Source organism: Mauremys reevesii, linkage group 8 (genome assembly GCF_016161935.1).
Source record: "Mauremys reevesii isolate NIE-2019 linkage group 8, ASM1616193v1, whole genome shotgun sequence".
Lineage (NCBI taxonomy): Eukaryota > Metazoa > Chordata > Testudines > Geoemydidae > Mauremys > Mauremys reevesii.
In genome coordinates, this window is record NC_052630.1 from 51,902,582 (window position 1) to 51,923,769 (window position 21,188).

At 42.5% G+C, this 21,188-nt stretch overlaps 1 protein-coding gene across 2 annotated transcripts in view; it reads right to left on the reverse strand.

Annotated features, from left to right (window-relative positions):
- The window catches only part of ABL2 (ABL proto-oncogene 2, non-receptor tyrosine kinase), a 73,863-nt gene extending 53,174 nt beyond the window's left edge, over window positions 1-20,689 (reverse strand). The window contains exon 1 of one of the 2 annotated variants that reach the window (XM_039483603.1): window positions 20,401-20,689. In XM_039483603.1, coding sequence (XP_039339537.1) covers window positions 20,401-20,578 — 178 coding nt within the window. In that variant the 5' untranslated portion in view covers window positions 20,579-20,689. Of the gene's footprint in view, window positions 1-15,440; window positions 15,617-20,400 lie in introns of those variants that run through there. The other variant, XM_039483605.1, reaches the window with a different exon arrangement.
- Between the last annotated feature and the right edge of the window lie 499 nt (window positions 20,690-21,188).

Below are 21,188 nucleotides of genomic sequence, written 5' to 3' on the forward strand. Positions count from 1 at the left end.
GTTAGTGTGCCAACAAAAGAAAAATGCAACACTGAGAAAGAGATGATAGGATGACACAACATTTAATAGAGTACAGGTGTGTCCTCTAAAGGCAAAACTGAAACTGACTCACCCAATTAAAATGTATTAATTGATTGACAGGTATAGTATATAAAGATAACTAGGGAGAATTATGAACAAGCTTGGCTTTGTTCTTCACATATAAAGTGACTTTCTGTCTGAGCCAAATATATAAAATGCGGGTCAATCCTTCCAGTTAAATTAGGGGAGGGAGTGTCATAGTAACATTGATCCTTGGAGAGAAGAGGCTAGTGCTCCTATGACTGGTCAGTGGAACCCCAATTAGGGTCTTAGTGACTCCTTTTAACCTCAGAGGGAGGAGACCAGCAGGTGAGAGCTGTTTGAAACCAGGAGAGACAGTGACCTGGAGAGCCAGAGCTGCCTGAAAGAGAATGGCAGGTGACCACTGCCTGAGAGCACAGACTGGAGGACTAAGGATATGGAAGCATCAGAAAGCTCTATCAGTCCTCTCTGGGAATAAGGAGGAATTGGCTAGGCAGCTAGCAGAGGGCCTAGACTGATAACTTGCCTGAGCAGGAGGCTGACAAAGGTTGAGGCCTAGGAGACCACCAGAGGGCTAGTCTGGTGACCTTCCTAAGCTGGAAAGCTGGTGCTGGGAGGCTGAAAAGGGGGGAAGACTAGGAGACCAGTGGAGGGGTTAGTTTGCTGCCTTTACTGGGACAGAGAACCAGTGCCAGGTGGGTAGCTGGGAGAGAGAAGCCCTGGAACAAGGGCAGAAAGGAACTGGGAGATGTGACTCCAAGAGCACTCAGGTGGGTGACCTAGAAATAGTGTTCCTGGAGAGGGGCATGGAAAAAGCCCTGTATGTTAAGTATTACTGTGGGAATTGGAAGAATGGCTTTACCATGAGGTTTCTACAGACTACTGTCCTTTTACAATAATTATGCCCAGAAGTGGGTCTTAGTATTGGACAATGCGAGAGACTATGCTTTTTATGACTGGACTAAGAAAACTGAGGCAGGCAAACTTGCTGTGCCACAGCCTACTGCAAAAGGGCACCCAAGCCTGGGGCTGCCTTTTGACAGAACATTCATTTGGGGTCTGGTGGTGAATTTAGCTTCTAGAGGACACTTTTCCACTATTACAGAACCACTACATCATTTAGTCAGATTCTTAATCTATGCTCCAGCAAAGGCCAAATCTGGAAAACCAAGAGGTACAGGTACTGATAGAGCTGGATGAGTTTGTGTCCCTAAAATGAACCACCTCCTAAAGTGCATTGGCAGAGCATATGAAGCAACTTTGTACAGTACATATCAACATTCACTGTGCCTTGCTTTGCCAGAAGTAGAAGTCCCCAGTCTCATGAGCACTAAGATTCAACCTCCACACACACAGGCAAGAAAAATATTTATTACATGTCTCCTAATTTGTTAGGGTAGCACTGCCTTCTCATCACCACCACAGACAGACTGATGACAAAGAACAAGCACCAGTCCAAGAACTAGGAGCCATTGATACTTAACATTTACCCTCATTAACAGATTCATAAACTCAGTGGGATAGTATCCAACAGCTGTTAGCATTTCTCTCTATCATTTCTTGTCTGGAGACTTGGGGTGGGGACCATCACGTGGAGCGCACAGAGACTCTGGCTGACATGAATGTTAACAGCACAGCTGCCTTCTCAGGCATGTTGCTCAGAGGACTAAACATTCCTGCTTGTTTTTCCAGAGACTGGGCTTGAGATTTAATGTAGGACAACTTTTAAAATGCCATTTTTCTCTCCCCCTCGCCCTCTCTCCCCCAAAATCATTGCATGCTTGTGAAAGTTCAGAGACTGATCATAATAGGTGAAGTTTTTAGTCTCCTATGGACAAGACAGAGTCACGTAGCATTACTATCAGCATTTCACTCTGAACAATGGTCTCCATCCCTAACCTTGAGGGATCTGTCTCTAGAGGTGAAAGAATATTCCTATTTATTATCTGAGGAGTCCTGAGAAGTTATTCCAGTCATAGAAAATTCATGTTCGTAATGAACTGAGAACACATTAATAAATCTAAAAACCTCAATCTGGACTGAGCCCTGGTCCCATAGGAAGAAGGAAAGTAGACAGCCATCTAGCCCTTCTGCTTCCAAGCAGCAAACAAAAATACAAGGGGATTGCCAGTGGTTTTAATACTGCTTGCACTCTCTATATATAGGCAGAGGAATCCACTCTGCCTTCATCCCCAGAAGCAGTACCTGCAGGTAAGGATTGAAGCATGTTGCAGAGGCAGTGTGTGGAAAAATGCACTTTTGATGATGCTGTACCTGTTCTACGGATAAAAGACTTGACTCTTCAAGGCTGCCCATCACTAGTACTGAATAACCTGTGACTTCAGTTTATATCAGAATAAATGTAAAGGAGACACTCTTGTAGTCATGGTGCATAATACTGAGTCAAAATATTTCTAATTTAGGTCCTTACATGGCCACTATTACAACAGCATCTGTGCACCTCACAATCTTTTAATCTATTTTGTCTTTACAATACCCCTGTGAGGTAAGGAAGTGCTATTGTCCCTATCCTACAGAAGGGGAACTGAGGTACAGAAAGACTAAGGCCCAGATCCTCAAAGGTATTTAGGCAATTGACTTTCAATAGAAGCTAAGAGCCTAAATACCTTTGAGGATCTGAGCCCAAAGGACTTGTCCAAGACCACACAGGAAGTCTGTGGCAGAGCAGGGACTTGAATCCCAGACTAGCACCCTAACCACAGGACAGTCATTCCTTTCCTTACATAAACAAAAGGCACAGGCATTGCCTATATGAGACAACCGCTCAAGGTACTGGGTGTTTACTATCCCTGCACACTCTGAAGCAAGGTGGATGAAAATCAATGGATTAAAAAAAAATTTTTTTATAAAATGCTTTGAGGAAAAAGATAGTTAACGATAGTTTTAATTAAGATACATTATAGCTCAAAGACATCTCATAATGGAATAGAGATTATAAATTCTAATTCTATAGTATGAGACAATATATTCATGTAATGTTTAAGAAAAGCTTTGTAAATGAGTTCCAATCGTTCATGGATTATGGATCCAATCTTATGAGGTTCCAGGGACTTCTTTATAGATTTAGGTTAATCTTTCTATCTACCCAATGGGACTCAGTGCTCAGTCTAGAACAGTGGACCAGTAAAGCAGTGCTGGGGGTTTGCGCACTCCGGAAGATCACAGCAAGTTCGATATAACGCGGTTTCACCTATAACCCGGTAAGATTTTTTGGCTCCAGAGGACAGTGTTATATCAGGGTAGAGGTGTATTTAGCACTTACAATGCCCTTTTAATTTTCAAAGCACTGTATAAAACCAAGTAAAATACTTAACACCCATGTGAGTTAGGTCAGTATTATTCCCACTTTGCAGATTAGAAAAGAGCACTGGAGCATCTAGAGGTAATTTTACAGCAATAAAACCTGAAGTGATCAGGTGTAGTATGCGTGTTTAACAGCAGTTTAATATTTATATAGCTTTCCATCACTCACGCCCAAAGGTTTATAACTCTGTGCGTCTGTGTGTGAAATATAGGTGTGACAGTCTGAACTGTCACATGGGGGGGGGAGGAGAAAACTCAAGCTGGTGTCTCCAATTAGCCAATCCTCTCATAGGCTTCTGGGAATGGGTGGGGTCTGGCATCTATAGAAGATCCAGCTCATGAGTGGGAGAGGAAAAGCAACGCCAAGAAGACTGGATTGCTGAAAGAATGCCATGGGGATGTGGTGGTGGTGGTAAAGATACTGAATTTGGGGAGGCTAGGGTCTACCTCCCCAGGAAACTTTAGACTTGACTGAGAGGTAGGAGAATTATGGGACTAGAGGATCTGTATGTTGATGATAAACTGATATGCCCCTTCTATAAGCATTCCTACATTATCTCTGGTGTCCATTTTCTCCCTTTTTTCCTGTAGTGGTGAGGTCATCCTGGGCCCCCAGACAATGGCTTAGTGACACTTGGAGCTTTGGGATTTGGGGCTTAGGTGGAGGGCCAAGTAGACATCTTAATAACTGTCTGCTTAACTCCCCTCAAGCTGATGAGAATCCAGTGGTTCACAATGGTCAAATCATTCACCTACCACTGAAGCATGGCACTCTCTAGGATGGAACCCAACAGAAACAAAATGACCATAGCACTAATCTAGGAGCACTGGTTCAGTATTGAACCAAGGAAAGAGAAAGAGCTATGAAATCACCAACACCGCTTTAAAAAAAGCGATGATACCTACCCCCACCACTTAGGAAAGCACAAAGATATCTGAATACTAAGTGGGAGTTGTTTTCCAGGGATGGATTCCTCATAAATAGCATCCTAATCTCAAAAGAGCCCAAAGGTTTTTGCTACAAACAGAAAACAAAGCTCTTAAGCATGGTAATGTAGGATGCTGATTCTAAAGGACTTTAGCATCCCCTAGTGGTATGTTGAAGTTTTTGTAGGTTAGGCAAAGGTACGTAGTTGCTATGTACATTTAAAGCGAGACAGTAAGAGGAGCATCATACTGTTCTTGCTCTATCAGTATTTCAAAGAACTGAGTCAGCTCTGCCTGTACCACAGATCACTTATACCATATTCCTACAATGCAGTAGCCATTTCTCACACAGCCTCATATTCCAGTGTAAAAAGGAGAGCTTTCCAATAGAGAAAGCATTGTAAAGATTTCCCCCATCATGGCTCACTTCCACTTCTGTTTGGGCCAGGACACTTGAAAAATGCGAATCCATCAGTGCATTATCTTACTGCATATCAGCTACAAGCCAGCTGCTATAAAAAGGCAACTCCTGTACAAACATCAGCTAATACTCAGCACCCTCTGAAAGTTTCCCCAACTGTAAAACAGGAACACCAAGTAAAGTACTGTAGTATTTAACAGCACTACTATCACAAAACATTTCCTGAAAGATTTCATAGAGCATGTGCCAAATATCAAATGGTAAAAACTAAATATTGACTTGGGGCTTGAATACACACAAACTTATACTGAAATAATTACATCAGTTTTAATTTATTAATTGTAGCCAGCAGAGCAACCTTTCATGACTCAGTGATTAATGTTGCACATCATAATGTTCACCATGTCATACCTTAAAGGTAAAAGTGTCTCCCAGATCCCTCAAGTAATCAAATACTACCACAAAGCTGCTGGACAAGTCACTTAAAAAAAACCCTATTCCCTGCCTATGCTGCTGTTCATAGCTTTCCCAAGGAGCAAAATGAAATTGATATTCTTGTCAGTTTCAGGGCTCCCCACAGACTTCTGAATAGAAGCAATGAAATTGAACAGTCTTGTTAATTTCACACTGTTGCTAGTAGCAACAAAGGCTCTGGAGCAAGCCTAGAAAGATGTCACAGCATTGATTTATACTCTGTTCAAGTTTGAAAGGTTATCACAACTTAAAGGCTAGAAACTTAGAGTGGTGTGTGTTTGGGTTTTGTTTTTTAAAAGAAAATTCTGCAGAAGTCAGTGCTGTTGGTACCCTTGCTCACCAGTGAATTTGCTACTGGTCTGCTCAAACAACTTTTACAATTATCCTGAAATTTGAAGAAACCAAGCTTGAAAAAAAATTAACAGCTTTAGCCAAGTGAAAGTTACAATGAACTGACCACTCTCAGATTATAGGAGACAATGTTTTCCAAAATGCATAAAGCATTGTGATGGTGTGGAGCCACTCTTAATGCTGTATACTGACCTTGTTGAGTTATGTACTGTATGAATATATTGGTTTAGTTTAATAACATACACACTTAAGGGTTGTTAAGGGACAACACTGGACAGGAAAAGACCTAGGAATACCAGGTCAAAAAGACTACAGCAGTTTAAAAAAGGAACTCCTTGAGAGAGAGAGAGAGAGAGAGAGAGAGAGAGAGAGAGAGAGAGGCAGTTGTTGGGGAAGCTGTTTCAGGAAATCACTGACACAGGCACCCGCTGAGATACCTGAAGAAGCTAGGCCTGCCCAGGTTATCATCAGGAATAGAAGGGCCGTAAGACAAATATGTACACAGACTGTTTTTAAATCTTCTTCTCTCACATGCTTTCTTTGTATTATAAGAGCCATTTTGGTTTGGCTGTTTGGTTAGACTCCTGAAAGGAAAATAAGTAGGGTGAATACAAGGGGTACTGTAGCCAGGAGAGGTAAAGGCATGAGCACTGTGACCTGAAGGACTGTACTGAGGCCTTGTTTACACTAAAGGGAAAAGTCGATCTAAGCTACGCAATTTGAGTTACACTCAAATCAACATAGCTTAGATCTACTTACTGCAGGGTCCACACTATGTGACGTCGACGGGAAACGCTCTCCCACCAACTCCCCTTACTCTTCTCAATCAGGTGGAGTACAGGAGTCAAGGGGAGAGCGATTGGCGGTTGATTTAGCAGGTCTTCACTAGACCCACTATTTCGACCGCCAATGCATCGATCGCTGCAGCACTGATCCTCCGGTAAGTGTAGACAAGCCCTTAGACCAGAAAGGGGACAGAGGTGCAGCTAGTCCTGTAACTATAGACAATCATAACTTCCTGTGTTAATATTTCCAAGCAAAGATTCTATTATTGTATTAACCAGACAGTAAGACTGCCAGTAATAAAGCTTGACATTGACTTTACCAGCACTTGAAGATCATAAGAACAAGGGAGAGTCTTGCCAGACTAGCCTGGCAGAAGCTGCACCTGCGCAATGGTGAGAAACTGCTCAGTGTACCATGTGTGTGCAGTCTGAGTAAAGGGCAGAGCTGAACTTGTAGTGGGAGGGAATAAGGGCAGGCATGGGTTTGGGGCTAACTTAATGGGGGATAGTAGTGGCACTATGGGGGTAGACTGTGCTAAACTATGGGCCTTGGGGCAGGTATGAGCTTGAGATAATTATAAGGTAAGCTATGCCAGGCTTGAGGGCAGTCATGAGGTGGAGCAGAACTGAGGTCAGAAGGCTAGCGGGGGAGCCATGGAGCAAACAGTACTAGACTGGAGATAGCTATGGGGTAGGCAAACCCAAGTTGGAAGATAGTCATGGGGAAGTAGAGGAGCAGGCTCTGGGAGCTATAGTGGATTACAAATCGAATGAGTCCACAATATGATGCATATGCAAAAAAGGCTAATATTCTGGTATGTATTAACAGAAGTGTTGTTACATAAGATATGGGAGATAATTGTCCTGCTCTACTTTGCACTAGCAAGACCGCAGATGGAGTACTGTGTCCAACTCTGGGTTCCACGCTTTACATGTACATAAACTGGAGGGAGTCCAGTGGATAGCAACAAAAATGATAAAAGGTTTAGAAAACCCAACCTATGAGGGAAGTTTAAAAAAACTGGGTATGTTTAGTCTTGAGAAAAGAAGACTGAGTTGGAACCTGGTAAGTCTTCAAATATGTTTAGGGCTATTACTAAAAGGACTGTACTCAATTATTCTCCATGTTCACTGAAAGTAAAACAAGTAATGGGCTTAATCTGCAACAAGGAAGATCTAGGTTAGATATTAGGAAAATATTTAACTGTAAGGGTAGTTAAACTCTGGAATAGGCTTCTAAGGGAGGCTGTGGAATCATCATTGGAGGTTTTTAAGAACAAGCTGGATAAACACCTGTCAGGGATAGTCTAGATGCATGGGTTTTTTTTGTTTTTGTTCTGCCTCAGTGCAGAGGGCTGGATTTCATGACCTCTCAAGGTCCCTTCCAGCCCTACATTTCTATGACCTTTTTTCTCACTAACACTCATATTTCTTACTACATTTTCTCAAATTAGCAAATATGGAAAAGATTTTAAACAGGAGTTAAGTAGGAAAGGACTGGAAGTTTTCTCCTTTGCCATATCAAAATTTTGATTTTGTTCCCTTCCCTCAACCCCACAGCTCCTCTCCGTTCCAAGTCTTATCACTTTTTTCCTCTGCCCTGTTAGAGACCTCAACACCAAACTCCTACTATTTCAGATTATCCTCCAAGTGTTTGGAAAGCCCCAAGCTTCCCCAAAATGCAAAGTCTGCTCTCTCCAGTCAGCTTCTCCACACTTGCCACAGTCACAAAAGGGAACAGAGACTGATCAGACCTGGCACAAGAACTGCAAATGCTGTGCAACGTACTAACATTTGAAGGTGGTGAGACAAGCAGCTTTACAGTTGCCCAACCCACAATTCTGATCAGTTTCACCCTGATGGTGCTAGTGCAGGGGTTCTCACACTGGGGGTTGGGACCCCTCAGGGGTCACAAGGCTATTACATGGGGGGGTTGAGAGCTGTCAGCCTCCACCCCAAACCCTGCTTTGCTTCCAGCATTTATAATGGTGTTAAATATATAAAAAAGTGTTTTTAATTTATAAAGGGGGGGTCGCACTCAGAGGCTTGCTATGTGAAAGGGGTCACCAGTAAAAAAGTTTGAGAACCACTGTGCTAGTGGGTGTTCTTTTCATGTGCTGTTCCCAACTCTGCACAGATACTTTGTAGAGCAAAGCTTGATAGTACTACCCGGTGTGGTTAAGTGCTGGAGGCTGGAATGTTGTTGCCTCGGTAGCACTGTTTAGGCTGCTCAGTACTTCTGTCCTTGGAGTTTCGATGCTGTGAGTAGATAATGCTGCATGTTAGTTTAGCAGACTCGATGTTATTCATAAAGGAAGACCACAGGCACATTTCAGTGGTGAAGGCTCTCTGCTTGGTTGACAATAAACCTGGCTAAGTACTAGCTCCCTGGATCAATGTCTACAGTTACACTAACACGTGTGCTTGTTGCAATGGACTCAGCTCAGTCCGCGGTAAGACTTTCTGTTGCCCCCTAGGCTGGACAAAGGGTTACGGTGAAGTACCTGACATTTATAGGCTGAGGCAAACAACTGGAATACACAACTTACATACTACCTTACATAGTTCACCACATTTGTTACCTCCCCTTGTTCTTGATATTTTGAACAAAACATCTTTATTAACTGTATTGTAAAACCATCTTATTTTGTACTAGACTGAAATATATCTATACTAACGGGAATATATTGTCCAGCTGGAGAATATCTGAAGTATGTGGACAATGAAAGCACAATACCAGGGAGAATTTAACTCTTTGTGCATTATTGAATACAATAGCTCTACCTACAATTATTGCATTCCCAATATCTGATTGTTCTGTAAAGTACTTTGAGATAAGTACAAAAAGTATTTTATAGAAAATTAAACTAAACTTCAATATATACAATTGTTCTAGAAATGTCTTTACAAGACTAAAATAGTTCTAAAAGAGCTATAAAGTCTCTGGATAAAATATTCTACAACCTTCAAGGAAAGTAATTTCCTAAGAGTCCTAAGGACTTTAACCTAATTATCTCTTTAATGGTACATCAAAACACAGGAAAAATTAAGATAAAACCGGCTATCTATCCTTAGTGAGAGTTGTAGCTTCCATTTCCCCAGTTGCTCAACAGCACAAAAATGAAGGAATTTCAAAAGCCACTTTGTAATTAACTTGGGGTGGTTTAGCTGATACAGGAAGCTACCATTAAGGGTATCTAATTATTTTTCAGATGTAGTTGCAGGTACCTATCTCCAATACAATTACTCATGTCTGCTCATAAAGCCACAATGTTCATATGTGGTTTCCAAAGCAGACACTCGTAATACAACCAAAATTTGCTATTGTGGTTTATAGTGCCACCAACAGGAAGCCTCAATGGCTTTACAGTTGCCTATATATTCTACAGAGAATAGCCTGCATAGATCATCACAAGATTAGCCTCCAAAATGGAAGCCAGCATTTTACAACCATAACCACAAAGCCAGACACACAGGCTAGAGTACAGCAGAGATAACTATATGGGTTTGAGTTAACACTCGTTTCAGATGTTGCTCAAACCTGTACTGTCACACCAACAAACAAAATTTACTTTGCTTTCTGAATTTGTTCAAGGACCTCAAACGTCTTCTATCAATGATTTACTATATTTTTTCTAAATTTCCATGAAAAAGTACTCCCCTCACCTTCTCCACTAGCAAACCTTTTCTAAACACACTGGTAGACGGAACCCGTTTTTCTCCTTCCACAGTGTTGCTTGCACATCTTTATGGTGCTATCTACACTAGAACCAATCCATGTTACACATGTAAATACCAAATTACGTATTAAAATTGTTGGCATGCAGCAAAGTAGTAGCTGGGAGCACTAACAGTAGCATAGATACTGTTACATGTTGTAAAACAGATAAGGTCAGCAATCCTCAGCTCTTTGAACTACATGGAAACTGAATGAATTTGATAGGCAAGTCACTAGAAGGGGGATATATATTCTTTGTATGTTAGGTTTTTTTGTATAATCACTTTTCTGACACTTGCTTTCACCAATAGCAAATGTTCAAGAAATAGTGCATCTTACCTCCTTCATATAATTGGTTGTTTAACATTGAGTTCAGACCTAAATAAGCTAATTAGCTGTCAGCAGTGTTGGAAATCTACTAATCTTAATGGCAACAGCAAATTAAGTGAACCCTGGAAATAATGTCCAGTTCTGTGGCCTGTGTTGACAGGTCAGCCTAGATAATCATGATTCCTCCTAGCCTTAGTCTATGAATTGGTATAGTCTGACAGTATGATTTAACTGCAGCAAAAATTAGTTCTCATGCAGCTCTCTAAGAAAGGCATTTGACAGCTGACTTTAAAACTGCTATACGAAAGAAAGTCCTTCCACTGTCAAATGTTCTCAATGTTAAACTCTTGGGTAAACAACTTGTTTACTCGGAATTTCAGAAAAAGTGCAAAGAAACCAGTTTTAAAAAAATTGAATCCATAGTCTAAGCAAGAGACCAAGGTGGGTAGCTCTCAGAACAAGCTACTAAGTTGCCACTGCTGAAAACATGATCCTAAAACTATCCATATAGTTATCTACAGCCTGTAATGGCCAGTATTTTAAAAGGGCTTCAGAGGTGATCCTGGCAATTACAGACTGGTAAGTCTAACATCAGTACCGGGCAAATTAGTTGAAACAATAAGAAAGAATAAAATTGTCAGACACATAGAAGAACATAAATTGTTGGGCAAAAGTCAACATGGTTTCTGTAAAGGGAAATCCTGTTTTACTAATCTAGCTGAATTCTTTGATGGGGTCAACAAACATGTGGACAAGGGAAATCCAGTGGACGTAGTGTACTTAGATTTCCAGAAAGCCTTTGACAAGGTCCCTCACCAAAGACTGTTATGTAAATTAAGTTGTCATGGGATAAGAGGGAAGATCCTTTCATGGATTGAGAACTGGTTAAAAGACAGGGAACAAAGGCTAAGAATAATAGTAAATTTTCAGAATGGAGAGGGGTAACTAGTGGTGTTCCCCAAGGGTCAGTCCTAGGACCAATCCTATTCAACTTATTCATAAATGATCTGGAGAAAGGGGTAAACAGTAAGGTGGCAAAGTTTGCAGATGATACTAAACTGCTCAAGATAGTTAAGACCAAAGCAGACTGTGAAGAACTTCAAAAAAAAAAATCTCACAAAACTAAGTGATTGGGCAACAAAATGGCAAATGAAATTTAATGTGGATAAATGTAAAGTAATGCATATTGGAAAAAATAAACCCCAACTAAACATACAATATGATGGGGGCTAATTTAGCTAATTTAACTAATCAGGAAAGAGATCTTGGAGTTATCGTGGATAGTTCTCTGAAGACATCCACGCAGTGTGCAGCAGCAGTCAAAAAAGCAAACAGGATGTTAGGAATCATTCAAAAAGATAGAGAATAAGATGGAGAATATCTTACTGCCCTTATATAAATCCATGGTACGCCCACATCTTGAATACTGCGTACAGATGCGGTCTCCTCACCTCAAAAAAGATATACTGGCATTAGGAAAAGTTCAGAAAAGGGCAACTAAAATGGTTAGGGATTTGGAATGGGTCCCATATGAGATGAGATTAAAGAGGCTAGGACTTTTCAGCTTGGAAAAGAGGAGACTAAGGGGGGGATATGATAGAGGTATATAAAATCATGAGTGATGTGGAGAAAGTGAATAAGGAAAAGTTATTTACTTGTTCCTATAAGAACTAGGGGCCACTAAATGAAATTAATGGGCAGCAGATTTAAAACAAATAAAAGGAAGTTGTTCTTCACACAGCGCACAATCAACTTGTGGAACTCCTTGCCTGAGGAGATTGTGAAGGCTAGGACTATAACAGGGTTTAAAAGAGAACTGGATAAATTCATGGAGGTTAAGTCCATTAATGGCTATTAGCCAGGATGGGTAAAAAATGGTGTCCCTAGCCTCTGCTTGTCAGAAGGTGGAGATGGATGGCAAGAGAGAGATCACTTGATCATTGCCTGTTAGGTTCACTCCCTCTGGGGCACCTGACATGGGCCACTGTCGGTAGACAGGATACTGGGCTGGATGGACCTTTGGTCTGACCCAGTATGACCATTCTTATGTTCTTATGTAAACTGGCAATCAAGGTTAGCAATACAGCCTCCCTCAAGCTCAAAACAACAATCCTGTGACAGATTCTCTAGGAGATGGAAACCAACTCTGCAAATTGCCAGTCCAGCTAGGCAAAAAGCTATGATGAAAACCACTTGTGACAATCTCCTTTCTCTGTACCACATGCTTGATCAAAATTGTATCCTGCCAATTTATTCACTTGGCCATGTCCCTGCTGTCAAAAAACCTGTTTAGAAAAAAAAATACAAACTACTATACTTGCAAGCAGTAGCAACCCTCAAAGTATTGCCAGTACAATTTGTAACATGCTGTCTGATCCATCTGGAGAACACAGGAATTGGAGGCATGGGAAGGTTGTGGGGGTGGAGGGTTATATTCAGTTTTAAGCAGGTCAGTCCATAAAGTTCTGGCTAAAATGTTTTGAAGTAATTTGCTTATTGCCTTCAATGCTTAACTTCTTCAGGTAAAGTTTCTTTGTATACAAGAACATTGTATAGGAAGTATTAATATGCCAGAAATACTATACAAAAGGAAGGATATATTCTTTGTATGTTTCCTCCCAAGGATCTTTATAAGCCATTCAAATCAGAATCATTTACAGGTCTGTCGCATCTTATGCTGGGGTTACGTTCCGCAGTCAGCGCGTAAAGCAAAAATCGTGTATAGTCAAAATTACATTGAGTGTAATGGTGGGCGGAATCACCCACACTACAGGTACAGTATTAAAATTGTTATTTTTCTCCTTTTTTTTGTTTTTGCCGACCGTGTAAAGCTGAAATCGCGCATGTTAAATGCGCGTAAGATGCGACAGACCTGCACCTCACTTTTGGGGTGTAATACAGCAGCTTTTTAATAGTGTAATGTTGCCATACACCACAGTTTAGGATAAGATGTGGTCACTAATACTGAATCCAATTGAAACTGTAGGAGTAATTTAGATATGGCAATTGGGGCATTAGAGAGAACATGCCTATGATTTCAAGTTCTATTGAGGCATTCCTTTAGACACTTAACTGATCCATCCTCCTCCACTGTTTGGGTAATTAGTTGTTAGACAGGTATTTATATGTTATGGTCCCACAAGATTTCTTAATACAATGCAAAGGCAATCACCCAGAGTCCAGTCATTATATTACATCAGCACAGAGAATTTTGCAACAGGAAAATCTGGGCAATGAGCCCTAGCCCAAACTCTATATTTCATTAGCATGAATGAAAATTATAGGATTTTTAAAAGGAGTGTATACGAGCTATATCTCACATTCATGTATATTACGCTGACCCCCTATTCTTTCCCTCTGCCTCTTTCTTCTGTATCCAACTCCCTCAGGCTGTTTGAATTTAAAAATAAATAAATAAATAAACCCAACAACAAATGCAGTTTTATGCTTTCCCCCCCATGTCAGAATGTTTTTATCATGTTGCACAGCACTCCAACTGCCTTAGGGGAGCTTTAATGATGATTTTATTTTTAAAAGTACAGGCTTATCTTGCTTGACCTTGCTGCACAAAATAAAACGTTGCTAAACTCCTCCTCCCAGAGAACAAAACCTGGAACGGAAATGACCTGGCTCTTCTGGATCAAAAGCCTAGAGTGGTAGAGTCCACAAACAAAGAAATCAGAACTAGGACAAACCCAGCACTATTACGAACAGGAGCAACCAGGCCAGAGAAACTGACCATTATTCCTTTCTTGTTTGTTCCCTATAATAAACTTACTTTAACACTCTGTAAGTCACTTTAAAGATAAAAACCATTCCAACATCAATCTATACAATGTCCCAAGTAAGGTAATGTCCTTATTTTACAGAAGAAGAAATGAAGGGCTTATCTACACTTAAAGCCATGTTGCTGTACCACTGAACAAAGATACTACCTCCACCGACTGGAGAGCTTCTCCCATCGACATAAATACTCCACCTCCCTGAGAGACAGCAGCTATGTCGACTAAGAGAAGCCCTCTCATCAACATAGTGCTGTCTACACTGGGATTAGGTTGGTATAACTGTTGCTCAGGTGTGGATTTTCCAAATACCTGAGCAACATATTTATATAAACATAAGTTGGTAGTGTAGACCAACTAGAGAGAATAAGCAATTGTCAAGGGTCACACCAGGAGTCAGTGTTTGAGTCAATATTATAATGTTCAAGTCTCTGGCTCTTTGAGCATGGAACTAACTACTAGACTAAAGTATTGTTGTTGTTTTTTTCAGTAAATTATTGTATTGTATTTACAAAACTTCAATTTAAACTTGAGTTTATAATATACTACTAGCAACTACATGTCTGATCCATTTCTTGCATTTACAAGCCACAATTACATGTTTGTAGTAAGGCAACTTGCAGGGCCAGTTCATATAAGGCTGCCAAATCTGCAAAAGTGTCTAGGTCTTAGGGCTTCACTTCACCACAGACAGGCTGATATGCTAGTGTGGTGCCTCTGTTTTTAACTACTCACACTCCACTGCTGTGCTCAGAGCACTCAATGGGTGATAACTTGAGACCCCTGGGGAAATTTGTGTGTCTCTTAAATGGCCACCTGGTGCACAACACTGAAGGTTCCCTCCCCTTCCTTCTGTGTAACAAAATATATCTACCAGTCCTTGAAACTGCCTCCAAAAACACTGACACAGGTCCAGGTTAGTGCTCCCTCACTAGACTGCTGTGAAAAGATCCAGCCAATAAAGCCTAAGGTGTTCTAAGCCTCGAGTCCAGTCACCGCCCCTGGCATGGGATCCCCAGGCACGCACCCCGAGAGTTTGGACTATGTAGCCCAGTCCCTGGGGCTAGTACTGGCTTCTCAGATTCCCCCTGTAGCTTTAGCACACCCTCTCCCAGAACTCTACTTAAAGAGGTAAAGTAGAAGGCTTCAAGGGGGCAGGTGATAAGATATAGCACATGACACAAACTTTGCTCTTTAATACTATGAGAAATACAGATCTATACAAAAACAAACCCGATATGCATTTCTTTGCTCAGTTTCCTTACCATTCCAGAGCATTCTCTGTGCTGAGATCAGAGTCCTTTAGAGCCATCCAGCATCCTCCTGTTGCAGTGCATAGCTTGGGTTCTTAAACATGTAGCCTTCTCCCCAATCTACCACCTCTGGCCATCATCAGTCCATTCCCTTCTTCTCTCCTGCCAAACCTCATGTGTGTGTCCTGAGACTTTCCCTTGTGAATCCTTTTATAAACTTCTAGTCCCTTGATCAGGTGACTTCCGAATCAGCCTCAACTGGTGATCAGTGCTCTACCAGATGACTTTGTTGCCTGGCATTCTCTCCCCAGATAAACCAATTCTTCTGGGTGGGAGCCAGTCTGTCTAGGATGTTTGTATTAAAATTGAGGACCATTCCAAGTTTAAAAACACTCTATTGCCAGCTCTGTACCACAACACATTGGAATTTCAGCCCTACATGGAGGTGAGAAGGTAATAGCTTCCACACTCAGAATGTGATTTGCAGCTTGATAAAGAGATATACAGAGTTCATAATCACTCACACACACACACACACACAGTTTGTAAATTGTACAAATTCCCTAACTATCTCACACCCACACTAGTTCTGGATACATCTGCTCTCCTTCCCTCCTATGGGACTGAACCTCTATAACTAGCATGAGAGAGCAGATTGGGACAAAAGGGGGGCAAAGCAGACTTAGTGAGGTGTAAGGACAATTGGAATTTCAAAGTATCTTGTATAATAAGAAAACATAGTTGCCCCCATTTTTCCATAGACCAAAATGAATTAAATTCACAGATTCCAAGGCTAGAAGGGACCACTGTGATTATCTATTCGGACCTCCTGAATAACACAGGCCATAAAACTTCCCCAAAATAATTCCTAGATCATACAATTTAGAAAAACATCCAGTCTTGATTTAAAAATTGTCAATAATGGAGACTCCACCATGACTTAGTAAGTTGTTCCAATGCCCATTACACACTGTTAAAAACTTGACTTTTTTCCAGTTTGAATTTATCTAACTTTAACTTCCGGTCTTTGGATCATGTTATACTTTTCTCTGCTTGATCGAAGAGCCCATTATTAAATGTTTGTTTGCCATATAGATACTTAGACTCACCCCTTAATCTTCTCTTTGTTAAGCTAAATAGACTGAGTTCTTTGGGTCTTACTACGAGGCATGTTTTCCAATCCTTTAATCATTCTTGTGGCTCTTCGCTAAGCCCTCTTCAATTTATCAACATCCTTCTTGAATTGTACCAGCAGTGGTCACACCAGTGCAAAATATAGAAGTAAAATAACTTCTCAACTCTTACTCAAGATTCCCCAGTTTATGGATCGAAGGATCCCAATAGCTCTCTTGACCATAGCTCCTGTTCGGCTGATTATCCATCAGACCCCAAGTTATTTTCAGAGTCATTGGTTCCCAGAATAGATTCCCCCATTCTGTAAGTGTGGCCTACATTCTCTGTTCCTAGATCTGTAGATTTAGCTGTATAAAAATGTTTATGGTTTGCTTGTGCCCCATTTATTAAGCAATCCAGATCACTCTGAACACAGTGACCTGTCCTCCTCATTAGTTACCACACCCTCAATTTTTGTGTTGTCTGCAAACGTATCAGTTTATATTAAGACTGTGTTTTACATTCCTTCCTCTGCTGATCAGATCCCACTTGTACTTAAAAATCTTGATTAGCAAGTCTACTCTGAGTTTGGAAAGAAATATTGTTCTTCTATATGTTTCCTTATCAAGGACTTAAAATGGCAGTACCACCCCAAACTGCACTTGGAAAGAGTACACACAGATTTAGCAAGGTGCACTCTGCTGGTAGTTCAGTATGGGATGCAACTTCCTGAGCAGAGCTTGAGGAGGAATCTGGAAAAGCCAGGGGCTGGACTGGCCAACCATCTATATCTCCCCACATTTGCTGGTGTTTCAAGAAAAATGGAGGCAGGTGGAGGGTTTTCATTTTCAGCCTGGCTGTGCTGGTCAATCACTATAATTGGGCACACAGAAGGGAGAAGAACATTGGTTTATCATTCATACAGTGAACACTGCTACAAGTACTGCCCTGCTCACCAGAGAAAGGATGGAATCCTGCAATCAGTAGGTTCCCTGGCAGTCGGCGAGAGAAGAAAGGAATCTAAGTGCAATGCCAACAGCAAAAGCCTCGGGGGGGATCTGGCAAACTGGGTCCAAGGTAGTGAGGGAAATTAATGGGAAGCTAGGTCAAGTCAGCAAGCAGAACAGTGTCCCTGGAAAAGGGAAATGAGCCTCCCTGGAAAAGGTAAATGAGCTCCTACTTCTCTAACTGCACCAAGGTTGCACAGAGGGCTTTGGTTGCTGTCTGAGATGACTGTTTAAAGATAAGAATTCAGCCTTGACTAGTGTTCACTATAATAACTTCTCTCCATTGAGTGAGTTCTTGTCTCTAGGGCACTAATCAGTTCTAGTGAAGTGTAAATGGACTTGAGGCCAATTCTAATAGGACTGAAGTATTTATTGAGGTAATGTGGGGATTCAGAGGTGAGAGCTATAACTCATACAATTTTAGATTTTTTGTGGGATGGGGGAATCCAGGCTTCTAAAAAAAAAAAAAAAAAATCTACAAAAAAGAGATTTCTATTTGTCTCACATCCTATGAAAACACCTCCTGAACTGCTTGCAGCAAAACTATTTCAAACACAGAGGGTGACAGTGAAACCATCTTGACTAGCTTTCACTGTTCAAGCTGAGAGTTAAAAGCAAGCAGTATAAATAGTGAAAAACTGAGCTGCTGTAATTTTATCTTGATAATCTAAATTACTATTAGTACAGAGAAATGCTCTTTCTAAATGGCCTGTCTACAACTCTTCTGCTATGAGGCAGGCTTCATTTCAGGCTCCCTCGCTCCCTAGTTCTATGAGACATCAGTGTCGGGGCCTGGGAAAGCAGGAGCTTGTGCTGGGCAGAGGAATTGCAGGGGACACAATCCGCTCAGCAACAGCAGAAGGGTCTCTATGTGCCTTTGTTCCCCAAAATGTTCCCCTTTCTCCTACCTTTGGCAGTTCAGATACGCTTTCTGGGGCATGGACTCTTTTACTCCACGGATGTACTGTACCTAGCACAACAGGACCTCAAACTTGGTTAGGACCTCTAGGTACGACTTCAATATACAAAAGAGCATTTACAGTAAGTTGGAGTAAAGAGAATGTGAATTAATCTTAACTGTATTACACTTAAACAACCACAAATGTTTCCATACACTATATTGTACTCCCTGTGCACATAATTTCTATTCCCAGCACTGCCTCAGCCCTTTAGAAAGTTATCACTATCCTTATTTGCTACCAAAACACCAAGGAGAGCCACTTTGTCATTACAGGGATAGTTTAGATTGTTTGATCAGGCTTTCATAGCAGCTCTGCTGTGGAGATAAAGATTTATGATTTCAACATCAAACTGAAGAGTTAGAAAGTACTTTCACCTATACCTGCCCCTGAGCTCCTCTGCCATTTTTTGGTGTTACAGTGATTTTCCTACTTTTAATAATTTTTCTCTCTCATGATGCTGTGCAAAAGACCCACACAAACAAGGAAAACTAATTGACTGTACAGAGGAAATAGTGAAACTGACTGTACAAGGTCCCATTGAATTTTTTCCTTTCTAATCTTTCTATTATAGCAACTTTGGATTTAACCTGCAATAGCAGCACACAAGACATTTGGACAGAAGTGACTTTTTTTTTTTTAAGTTGACAATGCCCTGAAGTCCATAGGCTGTTTAGTATAAAGGACGTTTAGAATCTCATCAATATATGGTGTATATTTAGAAAGTGAATTTTCATTGAAGGTTCCACTCTGCCTATGTCAGGTGGTAGATGTGCACAAGCCTGTATCATTGATTTACTAATGCTGTCATAGTGAATGAGTTTACATTAAAAAATGTGTAACCAGCGGTCCAGAATCTTAATGCATATGCTTGTTCTGTTGGGCACAGAAAGAGCTAAGCTGTCAGAAGCAGTTTTGCCACATAAACACTGGAGCATGATTGCCCTAGCTGAAATAAAAATCGATAAACCTCTCAGTAGCAGATTTAGGTCCTGAAGATTTTTAAAAAAAATGCACCAACATTAGACTTCAGCTCCTCATGCTCTTGCTAAGGTGTACAGCTTTCAGTTTATCATACTTCTCAACCTTCCTTGACCTACAGAATGAAGTACCCCCACTAATGGGCCAAAAAAGGCACAGGAAAATTACAAAAATAAAGTATTTTAAATTGTTGGCTTTCTGAAGAGGACCTTTTCCTGTAACCTCACTTTCATATTCAGTATTTTTATTTCTGTAAAGTGAAAGGAGATGGCAAATTTGAACTTCACCTAAGTCAGCTGACAGATGTAGACCATTAAAGCCAGGCCAAGAACAAAAACAGCCTGTTCAATGGGGGAGGGGGAATAGCTCAGTGGTTTGAGCATTGGCCTGCTAAACCCAGGGTTGTGAGTTCAGCCCTTGAGGGGACCACTTAGGGATCTGGGGCAAAATCTGTACTTGGTCTTGCTAGTGAAGGCAGGGGGCTGGACTCGACTCAATGACCTTTCAGGGTCCCTTCCAGTTCTGTGACATCTGGCTGTACAGCCACATAACCTTGCTTTCCCTGAGTGTACACTTCACCCCGACCCTATGCTTGGAGTTGCCCCCTACCCATCCGTGCCCTGACAGAAATCATTCTGGGAGCAGCTCCAGCCCCCTCCCTCCACAGATCTCAAGAGAGGGACACGCCAGAGCAGACTGCTGCAGGCAGCGATGGGGAATGGGGTGCACAGAGCTGGTGCCCCCGCAGACAGCGATGGGGGAGGGGGTGGTCGCGGCTGCCCCCAACGGTCCCTCCACAGTCGCTGTTACTTCAACCCCCCCACCCCTTATTTCCCACTGCAGACCCTGCCCCACCGGTCCCCCGGGGCGCCCCCTTCCCCAGTGATCGGCGGCTGCCTCCGCCCTCCTTACCGTGCTGGGTGAAGATATTGAAGCCGCTCTCCGCGGTGCGCCCGGCCGCCTCCCGCTTGCGGCCCGCGGGCCTGGCCGCGCTGCTCCCCCGCGCTCCCCTGGGCTGCTGAGGCGGCGGCGGCTGCTGCTGCTGGAGCCCGGCTCCCGGCTCCCCGACGCGGCCCACCTGCTGGCCCATCCCCGCGCTGCCGTCCTGGGCCCCCGCCAGCCCTCACTCACATGCCGCCTCCGCTGCCGGCCCGGCAGGCGGACTCCTGCTCCGGCGGCTCCCCACAGGGCTGCCCCCAGCCCCGCCGCGCTCCGGCCTGGGACTCACGGACTCGCCCCCTCAGCCCCCGCCGCCATCTTAACCACAGAGCTGCGGGAGAGAGGACAGAGCGGCTCCTAGAGACCCACCTCCGGTCCTCCAAGGGTGTCCTGCCACCGCCAGCCCCCTGACTCCACCCCTCGCCCCCTCCCTGACATCACCCAGCAACCCCGCGCCCTCCCCCTGACACCACTGCCCCTCCCTGACGTCACCCAGCAACACCCAGCCCACCCGTCTCCTCGCTGCCATCACTTAGCAACCCCTCCCTGACACACTGACCACCCCATCCCATCCCTCCTTTCCATCCTGCACTATCCCCTTGATTCCCCAGTAAGAGACCTGCCTATCCTGTACCATCTGCCTCTCGATCCCCGACAGCCCCTAGACCACACCTATTAACCTTCCCCACTTTTTCCATCCCCCTCATTACCCCATGACACACCTACAGTATCATCCTGACTATCCCCCACTGTACACTTGA